Genomic DNA, 27,135 nt, shown 5'->3' with positions numbered 1-27,135 from the left:
GCACTCCCTAGGAGGGCATTAGCAGACTCCTAAGGCAATGTTTTAATTAAATTTCAATAATTAACTTTTGAATTATAAAAGCTACGAAGTTGTTCCAATGAGAACATCTGATCTCTTCCGTCACCTGAAAGCGGAGCCGTTTTCAGAACAAAAATCCGTTCGGTAGATCGTCCGCAAAAAATTCTTGAAGGAACACCATTTTTCTCTTTATTTTGTTCATTGCGCATCTTCGGAGACGCGTCTTTCCTTCACTCCAAATGTGAGAGGTTGAAGGAGCACAGTGCCGCCTCATGCGTCGAAGATGAGCTTTAACTTGCGGATAACAAAACAAAAACAAATGTATTCGGTGACTCTATCAGAACTACCCTTATCTTGGGTTGCGTTTTCTGTTTTCTTTGAATCTTTTTCCAGGACGCCAGAGGCGATAGTGTGCTCTTTCATCCTTTCATATTGTGGGTGAAGGAAAGACTTCTCTGTAGAGATGCGCAATGAACAAAATAAGGAAAAAAATACGTTTTGTTCACGTATTCCATTGCGCAGTCATCCCCATATCATCGTCATCGTGTATTTCTCTCTCTCTCTCTCTCTCTCTCTCCATTGCGCAGTACTACTGGCAGCACTGTACGTGAATAAATAAAATTGTATCTTGCTTAAACTCACTTTCATGCGATTCTCAAAAGATATATGCACTATTTACAGTAAAACTGCGCGTTTATTTATTTATTTTTATTTTTATTATTTATTTGTTTTTCATGTTCGATGCCTGCACGATTTTGCGCGTACTTGTCATGGTGATTGAACCAGATTAGATTGAAAAAGCAAGAAAGAGAGTTGGCATATTCAGCGCGTCAAATTTGCGTTTGTGTCCGTTGTTTTCTTTCCTCTTTCTCCTTTGTTTTCTGTAGGTGGGTTACGCATATGTACTTCATATTGCTGGTTGACGCACAAACTAACTGGATTAAGGGTCGTACGAAATCAACCCTGAATCACTGTAAGAAGTGGCGCAATCACTACATTCTAATGTCAACTGATTTATACGTAGTACTAATTTCTACTCCTTGATTCCATAGTTCTTTTTCGCACGCTCATACAGGGTAACTCATACACGGTGTGTTGTTCAAGCATCTCTCCGTACATGTAGACGATGTCAATAAAACGACTACAGAGCTGCACTGCGAATATGCTATCTCGTTCGTGCCATTCATTGATATTTTCGTTCGTCATAAGATTATTGGAAAGTTAATGAACAGCTTCACATTAATCAGGTGACCTTGTGATATAAGTTATTATTAGATTATTCTTTTAAGAGATAGCCCACAATAAGGATAATATCAGATATACGTGATCTTTTTTACGCCTTTTTATGTGCCTTTTGACATTCGGCCACATTATACAAACTGTCTCATCTTGTCGTACACATGAAACCTGATTGACCAGTCTTCCACAACAAGCCACCCAAGCATCAGCTAACAATCGAATGTAAGGCTACTTACATGTACTTGTTTCACGTCTAAAGGGAATGCTGACTTGGTGAGGACATCAATTAGCCCGTTGTACGTGCAGCCTTGTTGGAAACTGGTGGTGTCTTCCTCGCTCAGGAACCATGCAAACTCAAGCTGTGGTGAAAGAAAACATAATATAACCACGATACGCACAGCTGCTTCTATATCGGACATCGGGGTACTCACTTGAAGTTCACCGTGTGTTTGGTTTATTGACAGCGCTTTACGAGAGCAGCTTGATAAACTTCGAATCGCATTCCGTGGCAGTTTTAGCTTTTTAGAGAGAAAGGACACAAGTTTTTTTATCCATAGCTTGTCGATCTCTTCCTCCTCTTTCGATTCGTACACCAATCCCACTCGAAGCGTTTGAATCGTTTGTATGGTGACAGATGTGATATATTGCAGTTGAATATGCAGTATCCCTGATTCCTCGTCGAAACAATTCCCGCCGTGTTCCTAGATATAAGAAATGCAACTGAAGCTAAAAATAAAGGATGTAGGGCATGATGACCGTATCCATCTCACGGCAACACTAACGTACAGAGACTAGAAAAAAATATGACTGTGTCTGCTGCATCATCTGTCTGCAACATCAGTTAAAATGAAGGTCATCCTGCCCTGCCTGCCCGGACACCGTGCTCTGAGGGATGTTAGTATCTAAAGACGATACGAACCCAGAAGTGTGGGATGGATTACCTGCACATGTAGGTTGCGAAGGCAGAGTTCTCGTCTATCTTTTGAGCTGGGTGGTGGGCACATGTACAGAACGCCATCACTTCGATGGGCGAAGATGGGAGGTAGAAATTCTCCTGCTCCATCATATGCTTCAAGGGTCAGTTTTTCTTGGTATGTAATACCAAACACTGTTTTCTGCGGAACAGAAAAAAAAACGCATTTTGTCGTTCCACGAAATGCTACCTCATTCGCAATTCTACATGAATAAACGACGCTGGAATGCTAATTTTCATTGTGCAAGTTGCTACACGCGCTCCAATTGTTACCGTAACGGTTCAACGCTGCTGTACACTGCGCCCATTATTATTTTTTATTTATTTTTTTTTTCGTATGCCCTACCCGAAATAATAGGACGACTACCACCAGTATTGCTATGTCTGAGACACACGCGACCTGGGCATAAAGCATTGATTATTCACTGTTCAGCTCTGTGTTAATACACAATCGATATGATTGTCATTGCAAATGTCCTGGCCATACGGAAGGGAATTGCGTTTTGGAGCCCCTCTGGATCCCTCATACTTCTAAGCATCCCTGCTCGTCTAATGGGCGTGACTGTGGAACTAATTCACAAAGCCCTACAAAGATTTGGCACTTCTTTTCTTTTTCGTTTAGGAATTTTGGGGAGCTCTGTATTTAGCTGCGAGGATATTTAAGAAAGTACACTGCTACTGGCGGGGGGAATTATGTCTCAGAGACTCATGTGCAGTGTACAAACAGAACATTCTTATTCTCCGGGCCCTATTCTTAAACCATCCTCGACTCGATCCTCTACTTGAGCTTCTCCTCGAGACCAGTTTTCTGCTTCAAAAATCGACCTTGACTCGAAACGCCCCCAGGGCGGACGAAATCTTTCCCACCTACACGGTAGAGCTGATGTTACCTTGAAGTCCAATGGCTCCTCAAGTGAAGGAGCGCTTCTTTCTTCCACTCACTGGAGTCGAGACGGGACGTCAAGTGAGGATCGTTTAAGAATACGGCCGTCATTTGCGGTGGATTCAGAGACTATGCACAAGAAGTTGATCAGAAAGCATTTTGTACCCCTTGCTTCGCACTGGGGCAATAATTAGTATGAGAGAAAAAAAAGTCACAGCGTACTGTCTACGATATAGCGATTATTGTAAAGTGACAACTCAATGGTTGCAGCCAACGAAAGATGGTGTCTTCCGTGCAGTGCCGTCGCCGCGCAAATAATGCAATTTTTCTTACGCACCTTCCGTTTCTGACGTAAGCTCTCTGCTCGGTTAGGGGATTCATTTCACGTTTGTGATAGCCTGCCCTGCTTAATTACAAACCCAAAACGTTGCTCGCCATCGCCTTCATGTTAACATTCGTGGTCCGTCACAACTTCAAACAGCTTGCTTCGATCGTGGAGCTTGTGCGCCATCCGTGAACGGCTAACAGAAACTTCGTGAACGGCGCATCTGCATCCAGTGAAATTGAACTGTTCTTGCGCATTATTTATACGAACAAACGGCGGACGGTACTAATATCCGCTCAGGGACATGCTGCAGCTACTTAGGTGATTTTTTAGCAACTAATTGGCTTCGGCTTACACATTCCTCGCACGGAGCAGAGTATCACTGTGCTCTTTCGCTGGGCTACAATGACCTAGAAGACTCACTGTAGCTCAGCTATCCTGCTGCCAATTACGTGTCATCCGCCTGACTCACACATGTGGGTGACCGAAGATGAGGAACAGACGGAAGAAACACCGATGTCTCAGGGGTACTTACTGAAAAGAAAGCTTTTCGATAGCGCGGGGAGTTTTAGAGAGTGGCTTATCATGTTTCCGGAAACGTTCTCGTGAAACTTCTACGTTCTCCTAAAACTCGTTAATGAGCCGGGGGACCTTCGTGAAACAAATAATAATATAAACGTAATATTCTTTAGTCTTCGACAACATTAGTTCATAATTGAGGAAAATTGGCACGTTCACGTAGCACAGGAAAATTGATACAATGAACTGATATGCATTGAACTGAATGGTATTTTATTCGCTATTTGGTCCTTTTTAGTCAATTTACCCGTAAGGTGAGTCAGCCTACATGTACGGTGACATGCTGCACGTGGCGCAGGGTACGACTGCAGATAATTTCGACCACCTGGGTTTTAACGTGCGCCAGAAATCTCCGGCACACGATGCGATAAGCAATGTTTACCTCCTCTACATTGCTACTCTCCTCGGTAGGGAACACAGAACTTTCAGGATACCAAAAAGCTGACGGTGCTGATGAAAAACAAGCAGGGAAGCCTTCTTCTTTATTACACGCAAGCTTTCATGTAGGAGACAACATTTCTTCCGGTGTGAATAAAGAAGGCTTCACTACTTGTTTTTCATCATTAATACCAAGGCACTAAGATCGCGAAGAGGGACATCTCACCAATTGAGCCGTCATGATAAGTATGGTATCCATAATGTGTTATGAACGGTATCGCACTATTTCCTACAAGCTGCGTATACTCCCTTGTCACATGTCCCAGTACATGCTTTACACGGTACAATACGACTTGGATTCGACAGGGTACCAGGAATGCTGAGGCGGCTGTCTTTACAGGTGGTTCGTCTACGTCGGATGACTCCTCCGCCACCTTTGTCATACCGGACAAGTCCATATCATGTGGGTTTCGCCTGTCTGCTGTATGCCATCTTGCTATTTTTAAAGTCTGCCTTGAGCTACCCTCCTCGCTCCTGGGTGATATACACTGACTGAAAATCAGCCCTGCAATGTGTAGGAAGCATGGGCGTCCGCGGCTCTTTGGCCCACGTAGCAGTGAGTATCCTGACGACGCTCAAGGCTCTTGGGGAACAGGGACACCGGTTAGCCTTACAGTAGGTCCTCGGCCACACTGGCATTCAGGGGAACGAGGAGGCAAATTAGGCGGCGGCTGCGGCCCACCGTATCTACAAAGCCGTGCCCATTACCCTCCCCAACGGAGATAGACGCTTCTACTTGTCTTCGTTGGTGTCACCCTTGGCCCGCCAGCAATGATGCCATGACATCACTCAATGGTTCATGCAGTGGACCCGTCATTATCATTTAAGATGCCGAGTGGCTTCCCTCGCAGCTTTACGTCACTTCTGCGGCGTCTACGACTCAACGTCGCCTTCACCACTGTGTTCCGGGTTAAGCTGGGTTACAGTAACACGGTGCTGTGGCCAGTTTGCCACACCCCATCTACGATTGCCCATACCATCGAGGACTGCGAGCAATACACGTGTGCACGTCGGATGCTTCGACGCCAACTTGAGTTCCTTGACCACAGACCATTTAGCTTGTCAAAAGACTTTGGCCTATGGAGCTTCCCTGTGCATCAGCGCCGGACTCTTCGCTCCTTTTTTGCTTTCGTGAGAACTCAGACCTGTCTTCGCCCCCCCCCCCTTCGCGCTCACCATTAGTTTATTCTCTCATGTTAATCCCTTTGAAATGGGGTAGGGTCCTGTGGCTACCACGGAGAAACATCCCATGACATCATCACTTCTCCATCATTTATTGATGTTGTTGTTGAGGCGGAGGAGCGGTCAAGCGTTGCAGTGCCTTTACCGTATCTATCACGGCGGCTCCCGTTCTTGGACGTTGCGTGATGGCATCCTCTCATTTGCATCAAACCGTTTGCTGCAGCCCCTTTCTCTTTCTCTCTCTCTCTCGAACCACGAAACCTCGAAACGAACCAACGCCACCTAGATATAGAAAATCTGCTTAATGCCTCACGGTGGTGGTCGTGGTGACGGAACTGCTTGCCGTAGTCGGCCTGGTTCAGGCGGGCAACTCCTTGGCGCGTTGACATATAAAGTCAACCAATCACCAAAGACGATTTGGAAACACATGCTTTCTGTGGCTACCAGTGGCTGTCCATGCGGCTGATGGCGGCTTGTCCCCATAGTTACGGCCGCTAGCTGAAAGCACGGTCGTGATTGGCGGGCTCTTCATTGTTACGTCACGTCGCTCAAGCGATCAGGCTTTGCCTCTAGCTGGTATTGAACGAACCCGCGATCTTGAGCTCAGTACAGGCCTGCATTATGATGCATTATCGAGGCAATAGAACAAAGTGGGAATATACACGTGGTATGCCGTTCTTGTACATCACGATCATAGCCTCCATAAAAGTGATCCAGATTGGATTGGATAGCAAATGTGCTTGAATGGACGGACGCATGGAGATCACGACGTGCGTAGATCGCGGAATAAATCGTACGTCGATGACAGCTACAATGGGGGGCGTCTATGTGGGCGTCGAGTGTGAAGGGAACCAAAGGGAACCCGCGTATTTGTTCCTTTCTTTTTACTCTACTATATGTTCTTTCGATGTCTATACATGAGGCGTGAGAGAGTTCGATGTCTGTACACCGGTTCAGCTCTCGCTCTAGTTTGAGATAACATCAAATGTACCTTAAAAAGACTCTTGACGTGCATTTATCTCAAGAAGCAGGGTGTGCTAAAAGTTTACGCACACGGAAGTGGCTGCAGGTGTCTTATCAGTGCGGTGATTCATTTCGCGGCGCTACGCAGCGGCACCCCAGCAACAAACCTTGGCCTACCCGTCACTTTTAGTACGCTGCGCAATTTGGGATGATTGGAGCAGGGCTCACCTCTTCATTACCCTGTTGGGATTCGTCACGTGAGAGTCGTAAGTAGTCCCATACTGCCGTTGTATCTTGCGCGTACTTGTTGCTGAAATAATGATCACATAATAACTCTCTTCCTTACATTTGAGGGCGTGGACAAATATGAATATTTTGTCTTACTCCGTGGTACACGTTATGTTGACAGCACCGTAGAGGCCGTTGAAAGCTCGGCACCGAGCTTTAGATTTCTTCGACTGCGCAGTAAAGTAAATATCCGTCCTCATATCTTGCTTCTGACGTGCACTATTCCTATCCGTAAATCCTGAAAGAAATAAGATTACCTTATGTCGCAGTATGCAAAAATCTTGAGCATGAAGTGAGGTGTCAGAACATCCAAACATTCTGTGTATCCAGCTTTTGATGTGCACAGCGTGGGGTTAGAAAACGCGGTGACTAAAATCTGACAATATCTATTGTATACAGTCAACCCTCGATTTATGAACACCCTCGGTTCCCCGAAAAATCGTTCATAAATCGAGGGATTCATAAATCGAAAATTCCGTTAACTGAGTACTATCGAGCAAATGGAACAGTATTTCCGAGTTGGGATTGTGTTTATAATGCCATATATTGTGTAATTTTGCTTTTGACCATGCCTTCTGCTGTATCAATCTCACAAAGAACAGACGTTAACGCATTCACACTCTGTTTATTATGCAATACTAAATTGTTTAATTTTGCTTTGGACCATGCCTTCCGCTGTGTCAATCTTGAAAAGAAGAGATGTCACCACATTCGCACTGGACTGGTCTCGGATTTCCTCCGGGATTTTTAACCTCCGTTTATTAATCTCCGGGTGACAGCGACCACCTTATTCATCAACTGAGGTCAGGAACACTTGGTCGCACCTTGTGCGACCCCGGAAAACCCGTTTGTTGTTCGGATTTCGAGGGGTTAAGAATCGAGGGTGCGATACCTGGAAAACGTTTTGTCCGTTCAGGCGTCATTCATAAGACCACGGAATAATCCCTTTGAAGGTTACTGTGGACCTCGGAACGATCCGTTCATAAATTGAGGGCAAAAACGCTGGGCAACTCCTAGTTGGTTCCCAAAAATTCCGTTCATTATTCGAATATCGAGGTTCATAAAACGAGGGAAAAATGAATGGAAAAAGTTTGGTTCCCCGTGCTCGTGTTCATAAAACGAGGGAATTCATAAATCGAAGGTTCATAAATCAAGGGTAGACTGTATTCATGAACACGATAGTATTAGGACGAATGAAAACAAACTAGCCGAACGTCGTATTCTGCTTGTATTTTGTATCTCGCAAAATCTTCTTTCTTTCTTTCTTCTTCATTCTTTTATTTTTACTTTTTGTTCATCTCTCAAGCCTGTGTACAGCTGTCATTTCGCTCGAGTTTCGTCATGGTGAATGGTTTCTTTTTCCTTGTAGGGCAGACATGGCACATAGTGTAGAGCTATTATATGGACATATATGTGGCATGTCGGTAGCACATCGTCTTGTCGTGTCCACATGTTTGCTCAGGAGCTGAGACTCAAGGCCTCGAAAATGTGCCTTGTGCGCGCACTGTTCGATCACCATATAATCACTTCAGGAAATGAGTCACGGCTCATGAGCACTGTAAAGAAGCAAAGCCTGTGTGTCGCTGTCGGACCCCGATTACGCGACTCAAGCAGTTAGTATCCAATGATTTTCGGTACACGAAGCACGCTAGGGATATAAATATGTATTTCAAGGCGGGTACTTTTAATCGATAGCAGGCAGGTGAGGGGGACACAATTCCTAATACGCCCTGAGGGTATCATAAATAAATAAATAAATTGCTGTGCGCTCATTTCCAAGCATCGCCAGAAGCGAAGTTATCGAAATCTAGCTCGAACTCGGATAAATCTGAGCATAGTTTCTAAATAACCACTCACCTCATTCACAGTGCACGTGTTGGTTGTAATGTACTATGCATGTGCATAAATTAGCATAGAAGGTATTGAATAGTGTGTGCTCCTGTGCTTTTATGTACGGTATACGTGTAGTATATTATGCGAATGGAGTATAACGAAACAAACAGAAGCCTGCCTTCGTGCGCAAGGTTCCAATATACTTTACCTCGGTCAGCAATCCATACTTTCCACTTGTTCAGTTCAAGTATAAACGGGGGCTCCGGTGCCATCCACCGTGCTGATCCAGCAACGAGACCTACAATTATTTTTCTGAATGTCATAAAAGAAATAATTGGCACAATAACTTTTTTTTTTACCTGTTCAATGCAGCACATTGGAAACGGCTCAGTTAAAAACTCCAGCATATCGCCGAAAAAGTAGTCACCCTTTTACTGAGCTAACTTCCTGCATATTAAACAGGGTCCCACAGAAGTTTCATTTCAAAACCTGATCCGTGTAGTGTTGCCAGGCTGATATTAGGGCTGGTATATTCGCCCGTTTTGGAGACCTGCCGTAATGTATTTCACGGTTCTCCAGGAGATAATGCTTTCGCGTAGCTTTAGAACACGACTCATAATGAACTTATTGGAATACTGGCCTAGCAGCCAATTGTCATCACATATGCAACAACACTATAGGAAAATATTAGTTTACATTTATTGTGAGACTGGCGACACCGGCGTGCTGTGTGACGGTTAGGATAGTTCCTTTCATCCCTGACAGCGAATCCACTTTTCATTTACATTTTTTGTTTCCACGCCGAGACTGGGAGGTGACACGGGTTCGAATCCTGTCACCGGCTGTGCTGTCTGAGGTTTTCCCTGGGTTTTCCGGAGACTTTCCAGACGAATGTTTGCACAGTTCCCTCTGAAGTCGGCCCAGGACGCATACTAACCCCCTGTCCCCCACTCCTTCCTGCTGTCCTCTCTCCATCTGTCCACGTCTGTACGCCGTTCATAGTCATAGTTGCTCCGTGGCGCTAACACGGAACCAAAACAAAAATACATTTTTAAGGGTATCTTTTTGTATAGTCGTAAGATTTTAGTGAATTGAAGTCAGCCATCTCCGCAAAGGCCGAAATCTCCGCTTTGTTTTCTTTCCAGCTGGACCTATATTTCCAATAAGTGACAATTATAACGATTTCTAGAGGCTGTATTTCGCGTAACAGGTTTCACGCCTTCGAATCACGATGTAAATTTTCTTATCCTAAATGCACCCGTTCTTATTCGTCATTATGCACTGAGCATGTTCGATTCGCTGATAGTATAGCATGGCTTTCGCAGGAAGTAAAGGTCCTCCCGCGCATTTAACATTTACCGCGCAGAAAGCGGGTAACGCCCGACTCGCAGGACGTGAACAGGATATCAATGAGAAGAATTATCGAGACCGTGGCCCCGCTCATGTCAGCGACATTTCTCTCTCAGTTCACATCTGAACCGAATACACGCGGTACCATTTGTTGAAAATTGTGAACTTGCCCTTTTATTTGCGCGCAAGAGGTCGGCAAGAACAAACCAGCGACGATGTATTTAATAATATATCACGACGTTAGGTAAACAAAACAAAACACGAAGGTGTTACATAATCCTAGCCAGTCTCACGTTATTTCCGAAAAATTCACAGTGGAATTCCGTGCACGGTGTTTGCAAGAGCTCGTCACAACCCATTGCTGATATAGTGCATACACAGAGGAACCGAGATCATCAACGATCAATGTATTTCGTCGTTGTGTTCAACGTGTGGTGTGCGTGAGGATTCGGAACGTATTCGCAGCGAGACCCTCACTAGGAACGCCACTGTGCCGCCTCTTGGTGGGGATCTTCGTTTCGGTTTCGTTTTTGTTACAGTAAAAACTGTCATATTGGAGTGAAAATGCGATTTACTTGAACACATATGTCGTTTTCGTCATGAATCACCAGGAAATATCAATGCTGGACAGCCTGTTACACGTGCAATGCCTTGATACGCAATGCAATGTGCGAATACCGCCCGGGAATAGCCCCACGACACGGTTCGTTCAGTGAACACCAGGGGGCGACTCCCAAATTTCTCGGCGCGAATTCTTCTCGAAGGTGCGCGGTTTCGATCTGCACGTTTGCAACTTCAGAGATCCCTGGACCGTCTTGATAGCCGACCCTTTGACGTCGTGAAAGTGCTTGGCGAATGGCCTGCGATTCATTGTCAGGGTGCACAGCGCTCACTCATCACCTTCGTTAAGAGCATAGCAGAGCTCTCCTCTTTTTAGACGTCGTTTTCTTTTTCTTTTTTCTTTACCAGACCTGGAGTAGCTTGTCCCGCAGTGGGCACACACTTCCATTTTTTCCTCCTATCATCATCATCATCATCACGATCAATGTCGTGTGGGGCAGTTAATCACACCCAGAATCCATGTATCGGGTTCACTTGTGTTACCCTATCTCCAGCCGTAGTGTGATGAGGTAACAATCCCTGAGTTATTTTCGAAATACAGAGCCAACATATTTGTCTCGTAGTGTTTAAAAGAATCATGGAGAGCTAAGAAAGAAACTACGAGGAAACGCAAATGCATTGTAACATTGGTGCGCGTTGGGAAAATCAGGGTCCCCCTTATTATGGAACCCCTTGACTATGACACGCCTCGATGGAATCTAATCTACCAGTGTAATCTCCACTATCATCATCATCTTCTATGGCGGACAACAGTCCCATATTCTTCAGTTCTGCTAGCAATAAAGTGGTAAAATCTTGGTGTAAAATTTGCAGTTCTTCTTCATTTGTTGTCCTTTATATGTTTAAACCGTTAGCACCATTGAGTGAGCTGGAGTATCTACCCATTTCCACGACGACTATGTCCCCTTGCAATTGCCTCCACGCGAAGTAAGCTGAATCGACGTGCTGTGATCTTGCGACGTGTGAGCTCCTCAGGTGTTCATCTATTCCGAAAGACGTTACACCATACGCGGAGAGTGTTCAATCTGCCGGAGGGGGCCGGGACACAACGCCACCCCCCCCCCCCACACACACACACACTTTCATACACAGAGGTCGGGCAGGTTGTCGGGAATTCCGTGTTGTGACGTTGTGAGGCAAATTTTTACAGGATTTTCATGATCACTCGCACGAAACACGCGATTCTCAGGATATCCCTCCAAACTTTCATCTTGAATGTCAGCTGGGTAGACTTCCCGGAGGGGGCAGGCACCTACAGTCTGGCCAACGACAGCAACACATATTGAAATACACTTGACTCACAAAGTATTAGAGTCTACACAAAATGCGTAATCGGATTAAAAGAAATCATTTACATGTTTCCATACATAACAAAGGTAATGGTGTGTACAACAGAAGTCTGCAGCACCCAACGGTTTTAATGTGAGATCTTCTTCAAAGCAAAGGGGATAGGTTGTCTAGAAATAACAGTTCTTTGGTAGTCTTAGTGAATTTAGATCGGGAGGCACTATGCAGAAGCTCTAGTATAGCAGAGTTTTCGTTTAACAATCTTGGGATGATAAACCGCGTCATTGTTATTACAATCCCAGTGTGACCAGCCTTTGCAAACCTTGCACTGAACCCACTCCTGGTTCGGTTCGTACTCCTCATGTCACACCAGAGAGTAACATTCCGTGAAGTCATCCACAACAGTATTTGGGCACCGTTCATTCCTGGACGTCGTAGGCTTTGCTCTGCTCAATGTTTGCTGTGTATTACTGTATTACTTTTCCCTGCGATGTACGTACATACCACATTTGCGTTTCCAAGTGGAAGCGCTTGTTGCAATTTGTCCCATAGCGGCATGGCACCGGCAAACGCCATTTTATCACCGAGGGAGACATCAGAATAAGTTACTAGGGTTTGGGAAGTGAAGACTGCGAAAGAAGGACCTACAAGCGCGTCCCAACTTTCGTGCTTCTTGTGAAAGCGTTCTCGAGCACACAGGCAATAAGTGTAGTCAGACAAAAATTGCTTTTGAGGCCAGGAACCACTTATTGTTGTCTCGGCGGCGATAACGATGCTACCGTCGAAAGGTCGAGCTGCTTGCGCCAGAAGGGAACCAGAAAAGTTGACTGTTTCTGTGTACGCAGCAATGTGCCCTCCTTTCTCCTACAGCTTGGGACAAAAGTTTACGGAACGCCGAGGTGTTGCATTTCTCCATCGGAGCGACGCCCTAACAGCAAACAGGCGCGGACACGCATGCTGAGAGATGGATAGAATAGCCTGTCACCCGTTTGTTATTCGATCTCTTCCTGATAGCTAGCAGGGGGCCGCTCCGATGAAGAAATACGACAGTGCTGTGTTCCGCGATCTTTTGTCCCAAGCGGTTACCATGGTAACCGCCAGGATGATTGGCGAAGTTACCGCACCTATGCGTCGTTAAAGGTGGACTACAAGGATGCCCCCGCCCTCATCGTGCTGGTACAGTATACATTACAGCGGGATCCTCTAAAGGCAATATCAAAAGGTTCCTTCTAGCCAAAATCATCGATCACTCTGCCACCCTTCACGTTCGTTGAAAACTTGAAGGAACACAACATGCCCATGATTGTCATAGGAGACTACTACTTACGGACACTGGTACATATCAACCTACCTTGGTAGCGCTAAAATATACGGACGACACAGGACAGGAGCGGCTGTGTATGAGCGGTGGTAGTGCATGCTTGCTCTTCGTTTTTAGGGTGAGGGCAGCACTGTGCAGTGGCTGTACTGGGCAGTACTGTAGTGAAACGTGATGTGGGCAAGCTTGCGCTTGTCCCATCGGGGATGACGCCGAAATAAATCATGTAAAAATAAAACGTTCAAAAATAAATCTCTCAAATATCAAATTTGCAAAATAAACTCTTCAATATAAATCATGAGAAAATCCACGCTGTCGAAATAAACTCCGAAAAATAAACTTTGAAGAATAAACGCTTCGAAATAAATCTTTTAACATCCATCGTCCCTGATTGGTGGACAGCCGACGGCTCTATGTCCGCCGCGGAAAATAGTACCCTCATCGCGCTTGGGGCTAGCCAGGGCTATAACTGTGAACGAGGATTTCGGTACACCGGAAGTAGGTTGTCTGTCTGTATGTGATCCGTGACAAGTTTTGCCAACTTAGTAGGGGGGTGGGGGGCTGATATCATTCGCGTGTTCTGTATCCATACGCGCACCGTCGTCATCACTTTTAAGCTGGATATTTCGAAATCCTAAGTTGTTATGTAATTGATAGCAATACAAACATGAGTAAGAAACATCATAATAGCATGTTTCGCCGAAAAGATCATCGTGTCGCCCATACGGCTATCACTTCTATGATACGGAGCATTACCTTCCTAAGCCTAACCATGATTTATTTTAACAGCGTTTATTTTGAGGACGTGTATTTTTAAACGGTTTATTTCAGAAAATGAATTTCAAAGAGTGGAATTTTAAGCGTGGATTTTTTAATGTTTTATTTTAAAAGATTTATTTCGACGTACAGCCGTCCCATCGCACAGTTGGCAATAGAACAACTGGTTCGCGGACTTCATGAAGGAAGCCTACGATTTGCATCTATAGCCAGTGACGACAATAAAATTCCCACAGCCCGTACGGGAAGTGTTATGGTGTTATGGGTGTCTTCGGCAGGGGCATACAAGGTAATGGCTGCCAAGGTTGAGCATGCTGGCAGCGTACCAGACGAACAACGACACAGACGAACCAGACGAACGCTTCGAACACAGCGAAGCGTCTGGCTCTTCTGTGATAGCAGCGAAGTGTTCGTCTGGTTCTTCTGTGTTTGCCGGGCTGCCAGTATGCTCCACCTTAGTCCACACCAACTAACCCGATTCCGAACGGTCGTCAACTCGTGGTTGCCAAGTACGTCTGCTACTCCAGTTTCCACAGACCTCTACTGCCAATCGCCGGAGTGCGCCCGCGATGAGCTCATAAATGCTGTCGCATTTTAGTCACAATCGGCACAGAGACTTCTGTCGCAATTTTTTTCTGTCCGCTTTGTACAGACTCAAAAACGTCACGTGGTTATTGAATTCAGCCTAAAATTCTCAACAAAGACGGCATCCCGATTAGTGTCGCAGCGTTTATGCTTGTTTCTACTCGCTATCGTTCCAAATGGCGAGGTCATGACGGCGGAGTCGACCTTGACTCATGGTTTGTTGACAAACCATGGGACAGATGTCCTTGTGCAGTGAGGTACCGCGTATCGCATTCCTTTCTGTTGATGAAATATTTCCCACGGCTCCGAAGACATACACGCCTGGAGAGGCCATGTTGTTTTAAGAGCTGTCCTATAGGTTGACCTTCATCCGTTCGCAAAAACTTTCGGTTTCCGGATTTCATTGGATTGGATGAAATAATAAAATAGAGAAATTACTACTCCGATGCACCTAATGCTAACAGCTCAGTTACCTTAGTCGGTTTTTTATATCGATAGTTTTCGGCATCCAGGGCAGGACGTGCCAGGGTCCCATTCACTTGGTGACACCTGCGTCTTCCACACGCTCATGAATTGACGTGATGTTCATGCGAATCTGAGGATGAACTTGAAGACAGTTGCAGGCAAGGACTAAAGTATCGCGTGAGTAAGTGTATGCTGTTTAAACAGCAGCAACGTGGTACCTTCCTGAGCGGTAACGACTTGTACAATCGACAAGGTATCACGTCTTCTGCGATGGACCTTAGACGTGCGTTAGAAGGACAGAATGAAGGAAGCTGAGACAGAATGAGTCCATACGCAGACGTAGTTGACAGGGTTTGACCTCACGTCTTCCTTATCGAAACTCCCCCACGACGGAGCTCTGAAGGACCATTAGCGCCTTTAACGTCGTGAGAGCCATTTACGATTCGCCGCCATGTCACGAACGAAAGTTATCGTGAAAAGTAAGAATGAAGAGATGTCCATTGATCCTGGAGAGAACTTACGTGAGTAACAGCAATCCAAGGCAGGCAAGATGCCCCAAGATGATATCACGAAGTCAAGCAGTCGTTACAGCAACCTGGCATTATTGTTTGTACAGACGCCGAAAGTCGCCATAGAAAAACGGGAAAATGTCATCTTTCACTCGCTTCAACATCGTCTTTCTAGGTTTCGGACTATTCGGACTATAACTGTATTGCCCACACTACAGGGAAGAGACTATTCGCTGTAACTCCGGAGAATGCCAAGAGATATATACAAAGAGAGTGACAGCGTGGGCCTGTTGGCGACAATTCAGAATAAAGCGGTAAAACATCAGTGTAAGTTTTCAGATAAAACAAAGGACGATCACACGACGCATCCCAAGCAGCACAATGTACTGAAAGTCGAGTGCAATAGGGGTGGACGGTATGTGTCTTATCAATGTTCTTTAGTTTCACGAGTCTGTTCAAGGTCTTTCACTTACCCATCCACCCCTGTTGCACTCGACTTTCAGTACATTGTGCTGCTTGGGCAGCATTCAAACTGCGGCAGGGCCCCGATCATGAACTTTCACATATCGTTATCGTTATCGTGGAAAATGATGGGCCAAAGTGATGCATTTAACGCCCGTTATGGGACAACGAGAAGTTGAAGATCTGCCCATATCTGTGTTGTGTCGTGCGGTAGTCCTTCTTTCATGTCCTTTTACTGTGAAGATCTACAGATTTCAGTGGAACTTATAAGGTGTCCAAAATAAAGGTGTGTGTTGTCGTGAAGTAGGAGGATTTGTATTGCCAACTCTAGGATGGGAAAAAAGAGTAATGCTTGCCCACATCGTGTTTCAAAAATATTGTATTGTTGACTGTATGTATTGCCGTCTGTAGAATGGGACAAACGCAATGCTTGATTAAATGAGTAACAAAAATGTTATATGGAGATATTTAGCATTAAAAAATTGCATAGAAAAATAAAAATATCAGGAAAATCTTTCTAGGAGCTGTACTGCAAGCGATACTGCCCCGCGACCGTATTCTGTGTGGGAAATTTTTTTTCAGTGGGTAGCGTAATACGAAGACATGCCGTATTCTAAAACACGGTCTTAGGAAAAATATTCCCACGAACAGCATCGCAGGAAACACGGTCAGTCGTATTGCCAACTGTAGGATGGGAGAAGCGGAAACTTGCCCACATCACATTTCAAGAATAGGAAACACGGTCAGGCTCCCTTCCATGCATCTTTATTGCACAGTCACCATGCTAATGATGCAATCAACGTGGCCTATGTTCAGTAAAGGCTCATAGCTTCGATGGTGCGAAGTGACTTAATACGTTTTCGCGCAAGGAAAATGGCCGAATGTCGTTGTCGAATATACCTTGAACAGATACTTCATTCAAAGTACAACTAAAAGCGTGGATTGAAAGCAGTATCTACGCAAAGCCCCCAGCCCCACTCCCCACTTGAAGTCACCCAGTACGGACAAAAAGATATCACTGTTAACTAGATGATACCTTTTTTACGTCACCTTTTTCCGTTGCTTTCATGACACGCTAGACTAAGCCATTCATTGAACCGTTCTTTCAGGGACAGCACGAGCCTGTCCCCTTTGTTTTGCGTGACAGAACGCGAAGTGGAACATTGATCTGTCGTCCTCTTTGCGTGTTTCACGCAGGCGAGGACGAGGCGCTGTGGAAATTGCATTCAGTCCTGCATTCGTTTACACAAAATCCGATGCTATAGCTTTGTGTAAACCTTATTTTTATATCCTTAGAGAGTTTACATCGCACGAAACAGGTGAGGGTAGTGACAGTAGATGGAAGCCTCTCTGGGCCTAGAGGTAAAAAAAAATGGTGACTGTAAAGGTGGATTCACACATGCGTTTCTTGAGGCAGCGCCGCGTTTGCGGAGACGCGAACCGTTTGGAACTGCTTTTTGAGAACCACTCCGTGCTGCAGTTCTCGAGCGCGGATCCGCTAACGCTTTCCATCCAGGCAATCGGAGCGCTCGCGTAGGGGCGGAAGCGGCTTGCTTTGGCGTCAGCTGCAATAAAGCGCAGGGATCCTTTGTCCTTTTGTGTGTGTGTTTGGTGCGACCGTGTAAGTGAATTCATTCTCACCAAATGTTGTTTGTTGTCTAAGCTGTCAACGTGGACCTGAGAATTTACACGAACCACAAAATCAACGAAAATAAATACGACTTGAACGTGACCATGTGTGTTGGTCGCGCGCAGGTAAACCTGTGTCTCGCTTCTTCTGCTGTTCCTTCTCTGCATTGTATTGTATTTTACCACGTCTGTCGTTTGATGATGCCAGCAAAAATGCTTCACAATGTAAATGTGGACAAAGAGCACAAGAAGCGTCAGTCAATCTTGACGTAGCAACAACAACGAAACGCGTTCGCAGGCAGGCTGGCGACTCGGCTATTTGTGATAGGCTCCTCTGGACGTTCGCGGCGCCACTTTTTGAAACGCATGTTTGTATGAGGGGCATACCCTGCAAAGCAACTCATGCGTCATGAAGTTTGGTACCTTAATTCGCTTGAAGAGTCATTCTCACAACTGTTATTGTTTCGGGCGTTGGCGTCGCGTCTTCGATAACACAAATCTAGTGTGGGTGATGTGTTCTGTCAACTGCTTTTAAAGCCTTCCGCCGCTTCTGGCAGTGGCCTGGCAGATAACAACGGACAAAAACACAGTGGATTTTCAGGTGTCCACAGGCTCTGACCTCAAATTTGCCACTGAAGAACTGCAGTCAGCAGAGTTGCAGGCGAAATTCTGCGCACTAGGTGCACGTGGCATCGTCTATGGAGCCATCGAAAATTTGGGCCCGAAAGCTGCAGCCACTCTGTTACATTTGGTAAACAGTCCCTGTTCCGGTACTGTGGAAGTACAATCCTTATTTATGTCCTCAAGCCTTTGGAAGTCTATGGCAGTAGAATCATTCATGCTGCACGGTGAAATGAGCTGCATCGGTAGAGTTGTGGGACGGCCTGTGCTAAACCGGGTATTGCAGGCTTTCGAAGAGCCGATAGCAACATCAACTTTTCATCATGTAGCATATCAAGTCCGGATTGTGGGAACGTTGAGGACTCATCCTATTCGCCGAAGCACGGGCGGGAATCAGACATCGCTGCTCTCCGAACTACTAGGGGCGTTCGCCGCTGCATTCGTCTCTCCGCACTACACTGGAGACATCCACTGATAGTGTGATCCATCGCTTGTTCCATTCGAGTATCAATATCTGTGAAATGCCCTCCTAAATGCCTTAGGGAAAGTGAACAATAACAGCCCTGCTGACGTAAAAAAAATGCACGGAAACCGTCCATGTACAAGCTGTGCTTCGCACTCTCACGTCCAAGTTCCTCAGAACTCTCGAGCAGCATTCCTCTTTCCAGATATTCATGCCTTCAAGTCTATTTATGCTATGCTTTAGAAGTAGCCGGCACAACGGCATCGTTGCTGCGGTATGGTGTCATGTTTCTACATTTCGAGAGGTTCAGTTCCGTATGCTCTGCCGAGCAGTCAGTCAGACTGACTGACTATCAGTGGAGCATCAACAGGCGACAGTTGTAAGTGAAAGTCAAAAGTGTTAGTTACCTCTCGAAATACAACGCAATCCTCAGCGTATAGGCGAACATAACAGGAAATAAAAGAAAATCTGCTGAATCGTGGTGGAACTAGATTTTCTAAACCTCAATTCAAGAGCAGGTTCCCAACCTGAAAGTATGCTATTTATTTGACGTTGGCGCACAGCTTTGTATTCCATAACTGGGACAAAGCTTATTATCTATACAAGTTGAATTTACTTCTGAATGAATGCATCAACATGCGCTATCGTACACAAATATTATGCTTCACACTTCCCTCCTCGAGAAATCATCCTCGGTTAACGCATATATTATGCATACCGCTTCCAGTAATAGGAGGCTCTGTGGATATATCTTCCTGTCTTTTTGTGTGCATGACGAATGGATGAAAGAAAATAACGCAGACCGTTGGTCTAGTTGGTATTGCATGGCAAAGGTGCAAAAATGAAAATGCAAATGAAATTCCATGCAAAGGTGACTTGATAGCGAGCGGTGTGTGAGTCAGCCTTCGGTTGCGCTGAGCGGGAGGGAGCTTGATATGCTGCACGTGTTTTTGTCTCGTTAAGAGATAGTGGTTGTAGGCGTGTCTTCCAGGGTTAGCTGTGGTTGCTCAGGCTCCAGTGTGTTTTCTTTCTTCGTTGCATTAAAGTTGTTAGTGGCGCTCGTTCCTGTTTGTCTTCCACTGTCCGTTTCGTAACGCTTTGCAGCGTTTTTTGCACCTTTGGGATGAAGGAAATTTCATTATAGGGAAGAGATGGCAGTCTGGTAATGTTTTACGTAAACATGGTGTAGTACTTTATAGTTCAACGAACCTTCGCCACAACCCCGTATATATGAGGGATTGTTATAATAGGCTCGACATCATATTTTGTGTGAATTCTTATAACAAATAAAACAATCAGTAGTTCAAAGTGAACGGAGCGCGAAATCACTAATGTCGCATGTCGGAGTCCCGAAAGTTTCTTTTCAGCCCGTGAAACATTCCAGGCAATTGTTGCCAAGATAGCCTGGTCCAAATGAAGGATTTCAAACATCCATACCGCCTCACCTGACCAGATATCACTGATACGTGATCAGGTGAGTGACCTGATGCCCTTGCTGTTGTTGATGTTGATGAGGGAGGGGTCGGTGATGTTTAGTTGGAAAGCAGGTTTGTTGCTCGCTCTGTACTGGTATAGAAGCCCACTGTATACAGTGGGCTGCCCTACCAGTACAGTTACCCAACGTAAAACTCAGTTTCACATTGTTTTGAGTCTACATTTCCTCTCTACGCATTTCTTCTGTTGCTGTGCATGTATTGTTGCAAGAGGGAAAAGGGTGCTGATGACTTAATACGCAGGGATGTAAAGATAGTATTGTATTGGCAATGATGACCAGATAATTCTTTGCTGAGTACGCCTTATTTTAGACCGAACTATTTTGTGAGCAGGTACAGGGATCACTTATATTATTCTGATCGATCTTGTCAACCGCACTTCGACAAACATCTCGGCGTCGTTAGCGCTTATGTAGACATTTCCAAGGAACAATCCGGGGTAGTTGGTACAGGTTCATGACGGCGAAATGCAGGAAACAGACAAGGGCATAGAAAAAAGAAAACAGGGCAACAAGGCCTCCCCTTTTAGTCCTGTTTACTTCTTTCTATATCCTTGTCTGCTTGCTGCATTTCGCCATCATGGACATTTCCAAATTTAGATATGGCCATTAAAACTGAATTTTATCAAATTACAGGTTTTCTGTAGATTACCATCAGATGACCTGCAGTTATATATAGGTCATGTACAATGATAATTAGATAAGTTCTAAATTAGCAGATTAATTTTCCAAAGTGCAACCACTGTACCATCGTCTGTTGTTAAAAACGCAACCTATGAGGTCACAGCACAAGCACACAACAATTTGCGTTAATTAGTTTTAATTGTTTCAATTGAATGATGGCAGTCTCGTCCTTCTGCGTTTAATTGCCTCATCCACTACAACGTTAGTTTTAATTATAATAGTTGGATTCGAATGAGAACAATATTAGTGATTGTGGCCCTGTAATTAGAAGGCAGTTAGATGTTGCACGTAATTAGAAGTGTCGGACTCAAAATCGCCCAGTGGGAACGAGAAATGCATTGCAAAAACAAAACTATGCCAGTCCTTTGAAGCTTTTTGACGTTCACTAGGTAGCCCTCTTTCTTTCTCAATAAGGTCTAATTGGTATTTGAAATATTCATGATGATGTTTATCTAGCAATGGGTTATCTCGGAGACTCTATTTATATACGTATATACATGTATAGTATAAACGGCTTGCATATGTAGGTGTTAGACAGCACTGCACATGATAAATACTTCTCTTCGCAGTAAGTCCTTGTACAGCTTGGGACAAAAGTTTACGGAACACCCGAGTGTCGCATTTCTCTGTTGTAGCGAGACCCTGGTAGGAAACAGGAGCGGACACGCATACTGAGAGATGGATGGAATAGCCGGTCACCCGTTTCTTATTCGGTCTCTTTCGAATAGTTAGCAGGCTGCCGCTCCGATGAAGAAATATGCTAGTGTCGTGTTCCGTAAACATTTGTCCCATGCCGAACACCTTTCGGCATGTAAGAGTGGTGTTTTTGTAAATAGGCGCTATCTTTTTTATCCCGTAGGTTCAACTGAAAAGTGTAATGAGTGATTGAAAAGATGTTTGCAAAATACCCATCTGAAACCGTGTTTTCAGTCGAACATACCCCCTGAAATTGCGTTTTCTGTAGAATTAGTTTGCCCTTTGCAATGGTGCTTTTTCTAGAATATGCCATTTAGAAGGGTGTTTTACAAAACACCCTTCTGCACGCAAGCTGATAGTCAGCGTGAATTAATATTGAGAACGCGATTAGAGGCCTGGCCTGTGGCTCGCCTGCTCAGGGGGTCAGTGTACCCAACTTTCTCTCTCTCTCTGCCAGCACACACTAAGCTATAATAGAACTTGCTCCCTACCTCCGTGTTAGCCTTGCCATTATATCTTTATGTAATTTTCCACCGGACGCCAATATGGGAAACGCCCTCAAAATTAGTCTTTACTGTGACGGCTTGGTGTACGTGCGTCGCGCTTCCCCCGTGAACAGCTGAACACAAACGTTTCGTCTGTTCTGGGAAAGTGTAGCGTTATTTTCGGCAGATTCGATTTTCTGCCGGATCGAAAGGTTCCTAAAAGCATCGACAGCAATGTCTTTTATGCGTAACCATACATAGATGCATACGATTCGTGGTAAATGGTTTGACCGGGCGGATTACACACGTAACCAACTACATTCTCAGTCCCGTTTTTTCCTTTTTCGTTTCTCATTACGGAACTGTTTGTACGATTTCAAAAGAACATAATGTACAGACAGGTCAAGTGTCCACGTTTACTGTGTGTTCTACGATGTGCTCTTTGTCTGTGCATGTCTTACACAGGGTGCTTCACCTAACGTGATAAAAAATCGTATTAGAAAATCTACTTGTCTGAACATTATGGGGTCAACGCTCTTTGTCTCGTAGGAGATTTTTCCATAACTTCTTAGCACTTTTACCAAATCTAATTCGCGAGAAATTGAATTTTGCCAATTGAACTCCAAAATTTGCCAAGTCAACCTCACGTTTCATTTATTCATTTTTTTATAAAGAAACTGAAAGCGCATACCAGATTTACCCCATTGTATTATTGCGAAATACATTCACTACTACAATGGTAATAGCCGGTCAAACATTGCGAAAGTTTCGAGGCGAGCAAATAGACGATTTCAGAAAATCCCAGTACTCCTTGCGCACGCATTGCATCCTGGGCGCTTACTGAGTGGGGGAACGAAGAATAATAAGGCCACCCGTTTCTTTCGTATTAGTAAACTCCCACAGTTTAAGTTCACACCGCCGCAGCCACGAACACAGACAAAAAGGCACACACAAAACAGGACGAACTGCAACTCACGACTACTATACTGCTGAATACACATACACTCTTAAATGCCAGAGTAGGTACCCGTTCCCCTATGTATCCGACCTATTTTTTTGAGATAGTACAATTCCTCCTGTCATGTACCGACTTCCCCAACTTCGGACCCTCAGTCCCACAGTTCAAAGCGGCGCTGAGCACTCTGGGATTTTCTGAAGTTGTCTATTGCCTGCCGCGCTCAGGCCTCCGAGAGGCGATGCGAGAAGGCCGTGTACCTGGCCCTTTAACTTTTCCTTTTCCAAGCCTTTGCATAACGGCAGCATGGTTGTAAAGCAAAGTTATCTGAAATAAGAGCGACAAGGAAATAGGAAGGTGCGGGTGACTTCCGCCCGCATCTTGCATTAACTTGGCAATACAACGGAGCTCGACCGTTTTCGCGCGCATCGAAACGACGGTGTTCGCTGGGTTTTATTCTTTTCCTTTCTTTTCATCTTCTTTCGTTTTCTCTTTTTTTTTTTTTTTTCAGCTACTACCCAAGTAGTGGGGAATATATTTTTCAATGCAATCGCGTAATTCCGACGTGCGCTTTCAGTTTCTGTAAAGAAAAAAAAAAACGTGGGGTTGGCTTGGCAAATTTCGGAGATCAATTGGGAAAGTTCAATTTCTCGCGAATTAAATTTGATAAAAGTGCTCAGAAGTAATGGCCAAATCTCCCCCGAGATAAATATCGTTGACCCCATAATGTTGAGACAATTACATTTTTTAATACGATCTTTTATCACGTTTTCGATCTTCATATATTTTGTTAACCGTTGGTGCACTGCCCTTCAGAATTATCTGTTGGCAGGCATCTGAAGGAAAAAGCATGAATTAATTTATTTATAAAAAAACGATTCCAATACTTCACCCATTGGGCATTCTAGTATATTCCTGTGCTATTTGAGGCGTAGTAGAGTGAACGACGCAAGTTCACTAAATGGGCCTGGTCTAAGAAAGAATAATGAGGTTGTTCAGAAACTTTGTGGGACTTATGGATTACTGGGGCTGTATTGTGCATGACTTGCGACCATAATCTCTCGTATGTGTTATGCAAATAATCGCATTTTATAAGTAATAAAGTGAGGTCTTGCATGGAGGAACGAGTGACAGAACGGGTTCTATCCCAACGGACAGTGAAGCTGGAACTGGAGGCCAACCGTGACGACACCGCTGGTCTTCAGGTTTCGGTTTTGCAATTACCTGCATAGCATAATTTCTGAATGCAGGGATAGGTGTTCCCCTAAAGTGTCGTGTGCATGCAGGGCCTATACTCAGTGGCTTTGCCAGGTAGCGCGTGACCTTTACATGCAGGCTTCGAGAAAGCTAAAACTCGTCCTTTCTTTTTTTTTTTTTTTTCCTCTCTCAAGTACACTCCGGGCGCCTTCTGTTATTCCTTCCTGCATGGGTATATGACACCTTGCTGGAAATTACACCTTACCGAAGCAAGTATGCCAGAAGCGGAACATCTAGGCAGCAGTTGAATTTTTTTTCAAAACGGTGAAGCACCCGACTCATTATCACCGAAATAAAATTGTTGTCCAAACTAGTGCGACTCCGAATTGGAACGTGGGATAAAAATGTAGCCCAGCAATAAATTGAGTTATTTGCACAAAGCCGTTAACGCAAAACTAAAATAGTACAAGAAGAGTCGCTTGTTTTTTTGTGGAGTCACATTCACCGAAGTGTAGGGCGACGTTTTTTCGCATTCTCAAGTGTCCTCCGAGAGCCAACAATTGCTCACGTACCTCATTGAGTGATATGCTACATTGATTTCTAGTACCGCTTCTTCACGTCTACACATTACGACGCCTGTTAGTTTCGCCCCGACCTTTGAATGGTCTCGTACAAGATAAAGTTCGTCGCATGAAAGTGCGCCAAGAATGGGCCGATGTGCGCACGCATTATCGCCCGGTCTTTATTCTAGAAAAAACACGTAAGGTGCATTCAAGAACAACGAATATAGAATCATAGTAAATTAGAAAAAAAAAAATGTGTCAATTTACATTATGCATTAGCCCTGCTTGCTTCTACATGGAAGCTCGATGAAAGCTGTATCGAAAATGAAAGGTGATTCTATACATTCTCTTTAGGATCTGTGAGGCAAGAGTAAACAAGCTACTTCATCAGCTGCTATGGGTGGCTTTCGAGCTGAGAGGTGGCGCTGCGCATGCTGGGACTTCGAACTACCATCCCGAAATTTTAGTTTCGCTCACTTGGAGCAAAGTAAAAGTTTATAAACTGTGTCTTAAACGACAACCAAGATGAGTTCCCCTGGGAAAGCCTGCCTCCCAAACAAGTAAGTTACTTTAACAAATATTTCGCACGCGCTTATCTGGCAAAGTTTACGTTTCGCGCCACTTCGTGCATGTTTCTGTTCCGTTTGGTGCGTGCCTTGAAATCGCGATCTTTTGCTGTGCGAAACAGGGAAACATCCCACATCATCATCATCCATTCATCTATGTTGTTGTTGTTGTTGTTGCTGTGCGAAATGTTCCGTTACAACGCGGTCAATTTGACGTTTCAGATAACAAAGGTAACAAGCAACCTTTCAGATATGGTACAACAAAATGTACAGGCAGTATTTTACGCAGCAGTCTTCTGCACTCTGAGGATAATACGCATGTAGTCGTTTCCTTTTTGTTTGAGACGAAGTTGTGACTTTAACTAAATTCTTTTCACATTATGAGTTTATGTTATCACAGCCACGCGCACAATACAACAAGGTAAGTTACACAGCACAGCGTTTGGTGACAAGTGCCTGCCCCTTAGTTGAATGTTTTTCTACGCTGATGATATTTTACCAAAGGCGCAGGATCCCGGGGTACGCGATACATTTTGTGCCCTTTTTCCGTAGAATTACTGCAGTTAAGCGCTTTGACATCAGCCCACTTTTACGTTGAAAACAGGGTGACGCTATATGCGACTCCAGCAGAGCTTCGAACCGGAAGCGCAAATCCACGCGACATTGCAGCTTCCCTTACGTCATTTTTGCAGGAAGTTGCAAACCACACATATATGTAGAACCCTAGTACCTCTTCATGACATCATACTGGAGGTTCTGCTACAATATTACTCAGAAAACCCTCGGGTCAACTCATAGCTTGTGCCAAGACGGATGCTCACCCTTCAAAGGCAATCACTGGTAGAACACAATTTTGTGTTCACAGCAGTGCTGCGGAAGAACGAATAAAATATCCCAAAGATCCTAAAAACTTCCTAAAAAAGTTCCGAAAACTTACACCAGCACACATTGAAAAACGAATGAATGACTGCGCGACATATGAGCTATATGTCGTGCAGTCAATTGCGGTCATTAGGTAGCTCGGTTATTCGAGCTCATAGCCTTCAAATGGTTATTTTATCGCTCATGCTACGTGTAATTATATATGACGGCGTGCCGCGCAAAAAAAGCGCAACGAACACTGATGTACGCATGCAAAAGGGCCTTTCAAACCTACTCACAGTGAAATAACGCGAAGCCGAACGTTAGAGAGGCAGTGTCGGTCCACATTCGGCCAACGGTACATCTCGTCTTGCGCGTTGCCATCATGTCTAGTCGTTCTGTCCCATCCAATACAGAGCAGCTGGCGAAAGCCACGATGGACGAGCTAGCATCGCGTGGCCGACTCACTGACGACGCGCGCTCAAGTGTCCGCCTACAAGCGTTCTCCCGCCGTCTGCCCAGTGGAGCCGATCGAAGATTCCGGAAGCCCACTGCTGAAGAGAGCTTTTTATTTTACTTTATTTTTTTTACCTTTGAGACAGCCCTCCCGATAGATTCCGAAACGCACGCTCGAAATGTCGTTACGTGTGCTAGCAGGCACTCGCTTGGAACCGGAAGTAAATGCAGTTGGTGTTTTCTCGATGGATACGAGCCTCGCGTGCAGAACAGATCATCTTTTAGGTCAACGGAGATGGTGCCAACGCTTCCGCTAATCTGTGAAATTTCCACCGGATATCGTGTTATTCCACGCCACACACGGACAGCTTT

At 44.8% G+C, this 27,135-nt stretch overlaps 2 protein-coding genes across 6 annotated transcripts in view; one reads left to right on the top strand and one right to left on the bottom strand.

Annotated features, from left to right (window-relative positions):
• The window catches only part of LOC135377538 (uncharacterized), a 55,962-nt gene extending 29,182 nt beyond the window's left edge, over positions 1–26,780 (bottom strand). For all 3 annotated transcript variants that reach the window (XM_064610037.1, XM_064610036.1, XM_064610038.1), the window contains exons 1-7: positions 26,607–26,780; positions 8,930–9,019; positions 6,985–7,126; positions 6,829–6,910; positions 2,199–2,372; positions 1,689–1,958; positions 1,494–1,616 (exon numbers count right to left, since the gene is read on the bottom strand). In XM_064610037.1, the coding sequence (XP_064466107.1) occupies positions 1,494–1,616; positions 1,689–1,958; positions 2,199–2,372; positions 6,829–6,910; positions 6,985–7,126; positions 8,930–9,019; positions 26,607–26,694 (969 nt within the window). In that variant the 5' untranslated portion in view covers positions 26,695–26,780. The remainder of the gene's footprint in view (positions 1–1,493; positions 1,617–1,688; positions 1,959–2,198; positions 2,373–6,828; positions 6,911–6,984; positions 7,127–8,929; positions 9,020–26,606) is intronic.
• Positions 6,783–27,135, top strand: part of LOC135377540 (solute carrier family 49 member A3-like) — a 47,791-nt gene continuing 27,438 nt past the window's right edge. For 2 of the 3 annotated variants that reach the window (XM_064610041.1, XM_064610039.1), the window contains exons 1-2: positions 6,783–6,866; positions 25,235–25,440. The gene's annotated coding sequence lies outside the window, so the exon portion shown is untranslated. Of the gene's footprint in view, positions 6,867–20,212; positions 20,283–25,234; positions 25,441–27,135 lie in introns of those variants that run through there. The other variant, XM_064610040.1, reaches the window with a different exon arrangement.

This window comes from Ornithodoros turicata, chromosome 1 (assembly GCF_037126465.1).
Source record: "Ornithodoros turicata isolate Travis chromosome 1, ASM3712646v1, whole genome shotgun sequence".
NCBI lineage: Eukaryota > Metazoa > Arthropoda > Arachnida > Ixodida > Argasidae > Ornithodoros > Ornithodoros turicata.
Note: the sequence above shows the minus strand (reverse complement) of the source record. Positions and strands in the feature narration are given on the sequence as shown.